We start from the raw sequence: 12,379 nt of genomic DNA on the forward strand, positions 1-12,379 counted from the left end.
CGGTGGCTGGGAGCGGCCACTGCACTCCAGTCTGGGCGACAGTGAGACTCCAACTCAAAATAAATAAATAAATAAATAAAATTGTGGGGTACAGTTAAGGGCTAGGTATACAAATATGCATTGTTCAGGTGCCCTTGTTGATAAGGGGTGTTTCCCCGTCCCCAGACAGATATTTACTACCGTTAATCCCACTTCCCTTCCCCCCCCTCATAGTTTCCCACCACTGTCAATCCTTTTCTTATAGTATTACGATAAATGTTCATGGTCCACTATATGAGTGAGAACATGTGATACTCAGATCTTTGTTTCTGTGAGCGATTGCTCCGTATTATAGACTCTAGTTCCATCCAGGTTGCTGTGAAATTCATGATTTTGTTCTTTTTTATGGCTGCTAGTATTCCATCGTGTATGTGTACCATATTTTTTTTAATCCAGTCCTCTTTTGATGGACAGCATGGTTGGTTCCAGGTTCTTGCTATGTTCTTCTCTCCCCATTTTCCCCTTATACTTTGTCTTTCAACACTTAGTCATACTTCAGGGGTCTCTGCACTTACTTCTCAACCAGGGTTGGATGACTCTATTTTCTGCCATCTTAGCACTAAGTGATTCCCTTAGCATATAGTTACTGACTGTATTGTAATTACCTCTTAACTTGTGTTAGTCTCCCATTAAACTATAATCTCTGTGAGGTCCTCTACTCTCTCCAATTTATTCATCATTGTGCCACCAGCAACAGTGCCTAGCCTGTAGTTGGCACTGAATAGACATTTGTTGGATAAATACATGGGTGAATACATGCATAGGGCAGGGCCTGAATGAGCAGCAGTGTTTAAATTCCCAAGTGAAACTAAAAAGAAATAGTTTTTTTGTTCGTGGGTTGAATTCATTGATGAGGAACTGGGGTTTGGAAAGTAAGTGAAGGAATAAAGATATAAACTTTTAATTTTTTTTTTTTTTTTGAGTTGGAGTCTCACTCTGTCACCCAGACTGGAGTGCAGTGGCCGCTCCTGGCCACCACAGCCTCGACCTGCTGGGCTCCGGCGATCCTTCCGCCTCAGCCTTCCAAGTGGCCAGAATTACAGGCATGCGCTACCACGCCCGGTTGATTTTTTTATTTATTGTAGAGATGAGGTCTCGCTGCCCAGGCAGGTCTCGAACCCGCGGACTCAGGCAATCCACTCACCTCAGCCTCCCAAAGGCACGGGATTACAGGCTGAGCCACCGAGCCCGGCTAGATATAAACTTTTAAAAAGAGGAAGACAACCATTGCTATATTGATCAGAGGAACCTATCATAGGGATTATGAAGGTCACAGTGAGGTGACATGTTTGTGACTGGGGATCTGGAACATTATTAGGCATGACTTCTTTAACCTCAAGTTCAGATATAGTTGTGTTCTTGTATGCAGGTTGATGCATGGATGTGAGACACTGGTAAAGATTTCATGTGTTATACAATTTTTCAATACTATGACAATAAAGGGAAAGGAATATAAAAAAAAAATGGAAGTAGCGCCGTCATCCATGGGTCGAATGTAGGGGGGGCGTACATCCTGGAAGAACCAAGAACTTCTGGTAGGCACATCCCAGAGAAGCCCCCACGAGGTCTGCTCTCCTGCTCCTCTAGAACACTTTGGAACTCACTGACTGGAAACCCAAAGCAGCCAGCGCAGACACTGAGCCCACCTACCCCCTGGCGTTCCTCCTCTTCCCACCCCTCAAGGAGAAAAGAAGGCCTATTGAAAGTGAACCCCAAGCCGGGCTCAGTGGCTCAGCCTGTAATCCTACGCCTTTGGGAGGCTGAGGTGAGTGGATTGCCTGAGCCCACGGGTTTGAGACCCGCCTGGGCAGCGAGACCATCTCTACAATAAATCAAAAAATCAGCCGGGCATGGTAGCACATGCCTGTAATTCCGGCTACTTGGAAAGTTGAGGAGGAAGGATCTCCGGAGTCCAGCAGGTTGAGGCTGCGGTGGCCGGAAGCGGCCACTGCACTCCAGTCTGGGCAACAGAGTGAGACTCCAACTTAAAAAAAAAAAAAAAAAGAAAGTGACCCCCAGAATATGAGTTACCTAATTGGCAACTCTAAAATGTACCTTGATTCAAAGCCAGGGCAGGAGCATAAATAACAATTCCGGTATACAGAATCTAGGGGAGGAAAGAAAGCCAAATGTAGTATATGAGTTATAAAATTCATAAATTATGTGCATAAGTTTTAAAAAAATACTATTTTTTTCCTGCAACTTCAATTCCAAATTAAAACAGCCGTGATAATAAACTTAATAAAATTATTTTTAACTTGAAAAATGTTATTTAAGTAAAGTTGATTCTTCTTTTCTGTTTATGGTGTAGTCCTAGGTTACAAACTTTTTTTATGACTAACTTTATGTAAAAAATAGGGACTTTCTATGTGATGCTTAATGCAGATGGTCACTGATCCACCAACTCTAGCTTGAAAAAAAATTTTCTTAGATCTAAATCAATTATGAAAAAAGAAAGAATATTAATTTAAGAGCGGAAGACTCCTCAATCATATATGAATCAATAGTTCAAATCCTATTTGAACTACTGTTAATCACTGCATAATTAATTGAGAAAAAAGTAAAAAATGTGAAAAACTGGTTTTTAAAAGCTCGCATGTTCATTAATTAAACAAAAGCATAAATTTGCACTTTAAAAACTTCTGAAAGCAAACAAAAACTGTATTCCACCTTTTTACTTTTATTTCTTATTTTCATTTATACAGTCAACAAATATTAATTGATCTGGGGTATAACAGTGAGATGTGGTCTTTTTCTCAAAATACTGTTTTCATTGCATCTGATCTTTCAAATACATCACATTGAAGTTAATTCCATGATTATTCTGTAAAACATAGTATGAAAATAAGAACATATTGAGTAGTATTTGAATGTATGATTGTATTACATGGGTGGAGCTGTGGAAGTCTTTCTTTTAGGAGATGCTACAGCTTCCCTCTTTTTGAAAAAATGAGCCAGCTTTCCAGTCATTATTCTATCCATGTTGAATATTTAAAAGCATGACTGCAGGCCACCTTCCTAACACTCGTTCTATTGCTCATTCCTGTTGGCATTTCTGACAAAGATACAAAGAAGGTCTGAACAGCTGACAAATTCGGGTCACCAGGCTCAACTCCGGCAGAATCTCTACCAGACCCTAAAGGGCCGCTTCCCTTTATACCGCAATTATTACAGATTGATGAAATCTAAGTCATGTGATTTAAAAAGATATAAAATGGAGTCGAGTTTAATAATTTACAAAGGCTTGCTGCAGCAAATAGCTCTTAAGTAGCTCTTGATGAGCAAAATGGAATTGTAATTAGAAATGAGAATAAAAACCCCTTCCTCAACCTCGATTACCAAACCCAGCTCTGATGTGCTTAACTGCCAAGAGGAAGATCTATAAAAATGACATGTGATGGCCATTACCATTCTCTGTCACTGGCCACTTGGCAAATCCTTGCCCTCCTTTTGTGTCAATCAGCAAATCTGTATGTGTGTATTCTTGAATTACTAGATTAAGTATTTGGCTTTAAAGACTCCTCTAGAACTTACGATTCTGTTGTTTTACACTCTGAGTGTCTGCTTCAGTTGGGCATTATAGGTCAATTTTTAAAAGAGCACTGATTTTTAAAGTATGTTTTCAAACAGAAAATTATTATTATTATTTTTGAGTTGGCGTCTCACTCTGCCGCCCAGAATGGAGTGCAGTGGCCGTTCCCGGCCACCGCAGCCTTGACCTGCTGGGATCTGGCGATCCTTCCGCCTCAGCCTTCCAGGAGCCGGAACTACAGGCGCGAGCTACCATGCTCGGCTAATTTTTTGATTTATTGTAGAGACGAGGTCTCACCAAGTTGCCCAGGCGGGTCTCGAATCCACAGGCTCAGGCAATCCACTCATCTCAGCCTCCCAAGGCATGGGATTTCAGGCTGGTTCAGTTCATTTGAGTAATGTCGATTACTCAACATATTGCAAAAAGACTGTGAAACATGCAACATGTTTTCCTTTTATTAGAATTCCTACTATCAGCTATAATAGCTCCCTCAAATATCTGTGTCATCTGGTAATGCCCCTACTGTTACCTTGGAGGAAGTAGGATAAGGGGAAGTATATTTTCCTGAAATTGCTTGAGCTGTCAAACTTAACATTCACTTAAAGATTCTGTTTTCCCAGGAAGCAGCTTTTACTGAACCACTGCTTAGTGATCTTAACTGTTAATTCTGTGTAGTGACAAGTGATTTTTTTTTTTTTTTGCTTCCTCATATTTCCAACATCTCTTTTGTATCTCTCATGTGTTTCCCAGGTAAGTTTAACTCAGATGCCACAGTTTAAAGCATTTTAGATGACAAATAATAAAATAAATTAATGGAGAGCTACTTACTGTTTGAACAATGAAGAGGACTGTTCCACAGAGACGAACATATTTATTAAATCGAAGTTCTAAGTACTGTTGCAAAAAAAAAAAAAAGTCATTATGTGAATCCTCCGGATTTTTTTTAAATCAGCAGCTTAAGGAGTAAGGGGTTAGAAATTTAAAACAACTTCATAATGAATTTGTATCTTAATTTTACTATTACGTGTAGTCACATACAGCAAAATTGACTCTTGTTTTAGAGAACAGTTTGATGGGGTTTAACACACATGTGACCCCATCACAATCAGGACACAAAAAAGTTCCATCGCCCCAGAGAACCCCCTCATACTTCCCTTTTGTGATCAAGTCCTCGTCCCACCCCAAACCCTAGCAATCACTATTCTGGCCTCCATTCCTAGTTTGGCTTTTCCCAGAATATCAAATAAATGGAACTAAGTTCTGTATTTGTTGAGTGAGCACTCTGTCGTTCTTCCCTTTCTCTTGGTACCTAATCCATATATCTCCCTTGACTCGCTTGAGGGCCATCCCTTTCTGACTGCAGGAAGTTGGGATGGAATTGCCAGTCAAGGTGCCCTGCCCCTTTTGACCAAGAGGAAGTCACGTGACCCCAGCTCAGTCAATCAGCTTCTGGGTATATTTGAATCTTGGAGGCAAGATACAAAGGTGAAAATGATTGAGACAGACAGATACTGACAGAGCAGCCTGTGGAGGCTGACTTGGGAAGGCTACCCTGGGAAGGCTGCCCCGGGGAGGCTGCCTTGGCTTCTATCCCTTCCAAAATCTGCTTACTCAGCTTTTCACTCTGCTCCATGAGGCACCCCCATGTTCTTCCAACCATTTTTGATGTTTTTCACTTAAATCACCCAAGTCGGTTTCTGCTCAAACTGCCGATGACCCTGCCAATTTCTCCTACTCCCCTGGATATCTGATGTATAGTATAATATGGTCTGCTTGTCTCCTATAATGTATAATATATCATAATAGATATATTATTACAGAGTTAGAATCATAGAATTTCAGAGCTGGGGACTAAGACATTCTTTAACTTGAATATGATTGCTAAGAAGTGTAAAGTTGACAGCAGTTTTCTTCCATAGGTGAGGATTTGCTACATAAGTATATTGTGTGAAGGCGAGGTTTGGATTCCAACACCCCCCTACTCCCCACCCCTATCAATAGCGGGGATGGTACCTATTGGGTGATTTTGAGTCCCTTATGCCTCTTCCCTTCCTTCCTTCTTTAACAGTGCCCAGTATCTGCTGCTCCTGTCCTGTGCCCAAGTGCCCAATATTTAGTGCCCATACATGAGTGAGAACTTGTGGTATTTAGTTTTCGTTTCTGTGATAGTTCACTTAGGGTGATGGTCTCCAGCTGCATCCATGTTGCTGCAAAGGACATGATTTTGTTCTTCTTTATGGCTGTGTGGTATTCCATCATGTATGTGTGTCACATTTTCTGTATCCAGTCCACCTTTGATGAGCATCTGGGTTGGTTCCATGTTTTTGCTAATGCGAAAAGTGTTGCAATGAACATACGCATGCAGACGTCTTTTTTGGTAGAATGATTTATGTTCCTCTGGGTATATTCCCAGAAGTGGGATTGTTGGGTTGAACAGTAGCTCTATTTTTAGTTCTTTGAGAAAATGCCATATTGTTTTCCACAAAGACTGAACAAGCTTCCAATCCCCACCAACAGCGTAGAAGCCTTTCCTTTTCTCTGCATCTTCACCAACACCTTTCATTTTTTACCGTTAATGATAACCATCCTAACCAGTGTGAGATGGTATCTCACTGTAGTTTTGACTTGCATTTCTCTGATGAGTAGTGAGGCTAAGTATTTTTTCATATATCTGTTGACTACTTAGACGTCTTCCTTTGAGAAGCGTCTGTTCAAGTCCTTAGTTCACTTTTTAATGTTTTTCTTTTAATTTTTGTTTTTGTCCTGCCAATTTGTTTGAATTCCCTATAGATCCTCGATATTAGGCCTTGTTGGATGCATAGCTCACAAATATTTTTACCCATTCTGCAAGTTGTGTCTTTACTCTTTTAATGGCTTATTTTGCTGTGCAAAACTTTTGAACTTGATAAAGTCCTACCTGCCAATTTTGGGTTTTGTCACATTTGCTTCTGAGGACTTGGTTGTGAATGCACTGCCTTATCCAATGACCAGGAGGGTGTTCCCTAAATTTTCTTCTAAGTTGTCATAATTTGAGATTTCACGTTTAAGTCTTTGATCCATTTTGAGTAAGTTTTTGTATATGGTTATAGGTGAGGTCCAGTTTCATTCTTCTGCATGTGATTAGTCAGTTTTCCCACAACCATTTGCCAAATAAGGTTTCCTTTCACCACGGTTGGTTTTTGCTGGCTTTGTCAAAGATGAGTTGTTGAAGATCTGTGATTGCATTTCTAGGTTTTCTATCCTGTTCCATTGGTCTATGTGTCTATTTTTGTATCAGTACCATGGTGTCTTAGTTACTGCAGACTTGTAGTAAAGTTTGAATTCTGGGAGTGTGGTGATACCAGCTTTGTTCTTTTTACTGAGGATTGCTTTAGCTATTCAGGCTCTTTTTGGCTTCCATATAAATTTAAGTATTATTTTTTCTAGGCCTGTGAAAAATATTGCATGGTAGTTTGACAGGGATTGCATTGAATCTGTAGATTACTGTGGGTAGAATGGACAACTTGGTATTATTGATTCTTCCATTCCATGACTGTGAGATGTCTTCCATTTGTTTGGATCATCTTTGATTTGTTTGAACAATATTTTGTAGTTCTCATTGTAATAATCTGTCCCTCTTTGGTTGGATTAATACCAAGGAATTTTTTTTTAGCTGTTGTGAATGGGATTGTGTTTTTTATTTGGTTCTCAGCCTGCTTGTTGTTGGTGTATATAAATGCAACTGATTTTTATGTATCGATTTTGTATCCTGAGACTCTACCAAAGTCATTTATCAGTGAAAGGGGTTTTTTGACAGGGTTTTCTAAGTATAGAATTACATTACCTGTGAAGAGTCTTTTCCTGTCTAGATACCTTTAATTTCTTTCTCCTGCCTGCTTGCTCTGGTTAGGGCTTCCAGTACTATGTTAAATATGGGTGGTAGTTCTTTTTATACAGCATAAAAAAAGAGGAAGAAAAAACTGGCATTAGATAATTATCAGGGGAAAGGACATCTGGTAGTTTTGCTCCAATATCTCAGCTATCATGTTTGGAGTACTGTGCAAGTCCATATTAGACAAGAGGACATCAGAACTCAGAGAGAACACCAAAAGTCCAGCCTTGCAGACTGGTAGGGCCACAACATGAATTTAAAACCTCTGATGCCAAAATCTCTGCATATAACCACATTAATCCACATATGTGTGTAAACAGTTTGGCCCTGTGTTTAAGACTCAATAAGTGAGTGAGCAACACTGACACACAGTATGACCTCAAAAAATCACCTCCAGTGAAAATACACAGTGCAGTGTAACACACTGGAGGAAGAGCTCCAGCCCTTGGCCCAGTCTCACCCAGACTCTATGAGCTTAAGGCAATTACTCTCCAAATCACAGGCTCCTCCTTCTCTCTGAAATGAGAAGCATTATAATCATTCTTTCCCCTCTTACTCTATAGAGTTTTAGAGACTATCCAATAATATAAATGAATGGGAAGACAAAAACACTTCATTCAAAAGTAAGACATTAGGAAGCTAATACTATCCAAATCCGTAGGCCCTGAAAAATATGAATCTCCATGAAGTACATGTGCCAAAATCATTAAAGTATATTTTGAAAAACTTTTTAGAAGTCTGGAGAAGTTTCTGAATTCTGGAAACAGGGCAGTGTTATTTATTCAATGTTCTTTAACTAACCCTCTATACACCACTAAATACATGAATGGACATGAATAGACAGAGAAGTCTTTACCTTTACTAGATACATGTGTGTGTCCAAATTGTTGGAGAATAAATAAAACTTAACAGAAAAATGAGAACTGAGTTGCTAAGCATGGTAAGAATGTAGCATGTAGCAAATTGAACCAAATAACTTAAAAAAAAAAAAAAAAAATATATATATATATATATATATATATATATACAGAGAGAGAGAGAGAGAGAGAGAGAATTTTCCCCTAGATCAACTAATCCAGGAAAACGTACAGTTTAAGCTCACACAAGCCCCAACTCAAGACAGAACCAAGAAGACTATCACTGTCTCAGTCATCAGTTACTAGGCTACTGAAGAAATGTCTGGAGAACTAACCAGCAGCCCACGTCCCTGCAGTAGGCTTATAGAACAGCTTCAGGATTTCCAGCCAAGACTACAGAATAGCAATGGATGCCTACAGTCAAACAAGATCTCTCATGGTCCTCAGAACCCTGAATAGCTGAGCAATACAAAGACTTCTGTTGATGGGAAAACTTTAAGTAAAACAAACTACAAAACAGGGCATGAGCAACTCAGTTAAAATGCAAATTTAGCTGAGTCCAGAAAGATCCTGAAGAAATGATGAACCACACTAGTTTCCTGCATTAACCTTCTTGCCAGTCTGTGGATCTGGAAGCTGCTAAACACCTGTCAGGCCAACTTTTGAAGGGACAAATGATAGAAGATAGAAAAAAATGCTTGTAAATAGTCAGTTTTGGCTAGAAAAATATAAATGAGGAGGATTTCATACTTGGTTAAGATGCCAGGGTACTACCTATCACTCGGGGCTGTACCGCATGTTCTGTGTAAGTGGCTCTGACGCTTAGCATAAAATAACAAAATATTCCCAAAGAAAACCTGTGCCATGACCAGGTAGCAGGGTTTAGCATACCTCCTAAATTTCCTGTCAAGGACTGTCGGGGCCTTCCAGTGGTGGACACAGTGAGGCCACAACTGCATATGGTCTTATTGCTTCCCGTGTCCTGCCTGCACAGCTACAAGTCCTGCTTGGGGCTGTAACAGTCTCACTAGAGCCTTCAGAAGCAGTCTATGTTGGTAGGCGTGTGTCTACCCTGCTTCACTCTCTCAGCTTAACTTGCTCTTGAGTCTCTTTGTCTATAAAATGGGCCCCAGCAACATCTCCCTCGTAAGGACGGTTCTGAATGCTGAGATGCAGAATGACTGCATGTAAACGATGCAGCCAGTGCCCAGCATGTACGAAGCATCCAGTGAGCACTAGCTTTTTGCTATTTTCTGCTGGAACCCTTGCTCACCTGGCCTCCACCACTGTGAACATGTGGGAATTTTGTTTCTGGTTGAGCTAGTATTGCAGCCTCGAAGAGACACGGGTCAATGATTATGAGAGCAGCATTCATCTGTGGAGACTGAAGTGCTCTTGCCAGATTCTTCAACCTTTTCCAAGTTTTGGAGTTGGTTAAGCACAGATCAGAGCTCACAGACTCAGCTGCCTGCAGGTCCCATCAGGTAACACACGTGTGACATTGGCCAGGTGTTCATATAATAACATGCTGGAATATTCCCCACATCCACTAAGAAGTATGTTCTCTCAAATCTCCCTGGAAACAAGAACTTCCTTCACCCTGCCCATCTTTCCTGTCAGAGTTTTCATAAAGACATAAATGTAGATAAAAATTTCTCCACCATAAGAAAGTTGCCATCCAAATACAATGACAAGATTCCAATATGATAGACGGCTGTGAACCACAGCTCCTGTGGCCACAGGGAATGTAGGTCCAGTGTCACAAGAGCTCCTATGGCCACAAGGAACATGGACTAAGTGTCACCAGAGCTCCTGTGGCTGCAGGGAAAGTGAGCCCAGTGTCACCAGTCTTTTGAGCCTTCAAAAGAAATTTGAATCTGGAATTATACCAGGGATGACAAAAAATGTATACACATTTTAAGAGAGGGTATCTATGTATTTATTACTTTCCAAAGTTGATTTCAATTATGGCAGCAATGGGTAGAATGACATTTGTTCAACCATGCTTCTGTCATTTTCTTTGACTATCCTGCCTGTCGTAGGGTGATGCTAGCATTTATTTGATTAATGCCATTTTTTGAGCAAACATTATATGTAAAATGTGTATACATTTTTTTCAGAACCCTCTATATTTGGCTTCCCCTCACTATAAGCGTTAAAAAAAATGACTGAGTACTGAATTTGGCCTAGGGCAGCCAGTCTGCCACCTCTGAGCATAACAGAAATTCCATCCTGCTCTCTTCTGGGGTGTCATCTGAGCTCTCCCAAACACAGTGACCAAAAGGAGTGGAAGACCACGCCACCCGAGGAGTGCCTCACCCTGGAAGACACCCGGGCAGAGCCCAGGCAGAGTTTGTCACCAACACTTGTTTTTCCACTGGGGCTATGTCCCCAGCACCAGTTGAACCAGCCCCACTAGGAAGCCACCTTCCAGAGGCCCTGGATTGGAGCCTGATTAGAGAAGAAACTTGCGGGCTTGGCCCAGGGGCTCATGGATTAGTGTCTGGGAAGGAGCCCACCAAGGGTACTGGCCTGGGCCCTTATCTTCCCCATACACTCTCCTTCAGCAGCTCTTTTAACTCAACCAAAGCAATAATCATCTTTGCAAAGCCCTTTCCTGCAGGCACCTTAGAAAACCTGTAACCAGGGAACCTGGGCAAGAGAGGAAGGTTGCTTTCCTTAATTACCTTTCCACAGAGAAGGCAGGGCTGTTTGAGAACTTTGCCACCCAGATAACCACCATCACCACCAGCACCACCACAATGACTGTGGCCAACGTTTACCCATTCTATGCCAGGCACTGTTCTAAATGCCACACCGGCATCATCTCATTTAATCCTCTCAACAACGGGACGAGGTAGGTGGTTGCAACGCAATCACCCCACATCTGAGAGGGTGTGCACGTAATGATTGCCTATTCCAGAGAAGCCACCCAGAGGTCCAGCAGGGAGTGATATTGGTTTATTACACATACAAGAGGTCACTTATGGCAGGAGGTCGGTGATCACGAAAGAATCTGAGCCTCGGGACAGTGCATCAAGCAGTTTTATAATCAAGCAAGTCAATCATTCAAATTCCTATACAGTGTTTGCAGTCACACTGATTAAGAGTGCCGACTAAACTGTCTTTCCGTTGCTCCTGACTCCTTAACTCCATGACTTGTGACAGGAATATGCACATGTCCCGCAGAGAGCAGCATGGGGAGAGGATATGCTCCCAGGGGAGGATGACAAAGAAGCCAGACGGGGGGGAGGGGGGGGAAGACGCAATGTCCTGACTGTTCGTTGCCCCAGAATGTGCCGTTTTCTCTTTGAGACGAGGAAACAGGCATAAAGCGGCCCCAGGACACCCACCGAGAAAGCAACAGTCTTGTCTCAGAGCAGGTGTCAGGACCAGAGACCCAGCCCGTGACCCCGGGGCGCCCGCCCCTAGAAGGGACGTGTGGCGCGGAGGGAGGTGGTGCGAATTCCTCACCAACCGTCCCGGAAAAGCAATGGCGTTGGGGACCTGGAGCAAGGGGAGGCCTTTCAGGAAGGAGTCGCTGACCTCGAATGACTAACCCTTCCGCGAAGTAGAAGCCTTGAAACCTCCCCCCGTGCCAGGGAACCGAGGGTGTCAACGGCAGAAAGGAGCCCGGCCAGCACCAGGGCAGTCGCTCCGCTGGCCCGGAGGCCCCTTCTGTCACTGAGCCGGGGAGAGCGGGGCCGGGACGTTTCTCCGCCAGAAGCAGGGCCGGGAGAAGAGGCTTCCCGTGGCCGCGACCGCGCGCCAAGAACCGCCCGGGGCGCGCAGCCCGCCGGCGCGGCCCTCACCTCGTAGGTGCTGGTGACGCCCAGCTTGTAGAACACCGGCAGGAAGACCTCCGCGCTGAGCACCACCATCAGGAGGTAGGCGAGGCCGAAGACGCCGAAGACGGCGCCGAAGCGGTAGACCTCGGCGGGGGTGCCCAGGACGCTGACGGCCGACATGAAGCTGGCGGTGAGGGACAGCGCCACGGGCCCGGCGCCCAGGCTGCGGCCGCCGGTCAGGAAGTCGCCCGAGGTCTGCGGGCCGCCGCCCGCGAGCGCGTAGTAGACGCCC

General features: G+C 43.0%; 1 protein-coding gene across 1 annotated transcript in view; it reads right to left on the minus strand.

Annotated features, from left to right (window-relative positions):
• The window catches only part of SLC5A8 (solute carrier family 5 member 8), a 57,306-nt gene extending 44,934 nt beyond the window's left edge, over positions 1-12,372 (minus strand). Inside the window, exons 1-3 of the mRNA XM_008064697.1 lie at positions 12,112-12,372; positions 4,400-4,465; positions 2,095-2,146 (exon numbers count right to left, since the gene is read on the minus strand). Coding sequence (XP_008062888.1) covers positions 2,095-2,146; positions 4,400-4,465; positions 12,112-12,267 — 274 coding nt within the window. The 5' untranslated portion in view covers positions 12,268-12,372. The remainder of the gene's footprint in view (positions 1-2,094; positions 2,147-4,399; positions 4,466-12,111) is intronic.
• Positions 12,373-12,379: the final 7 nt, after the last annotated feature.

This window comes from Carlito syrichta, unplaced genomic scaffold, assembly GCF_000164805.1.
Source record: "Carlito syrichta isolate Samal-C Ts95f unplaced genomic scaffold, Tarsius_syrichta-2.0.1 Scaffold307930, whole genome shotgun sequence".
Lineage (NCBI taxonomy): Eukaryota > Metazoa > Chordata > Mammalia > Primates > Tarsiidae > Carlito > Carlito syrichta.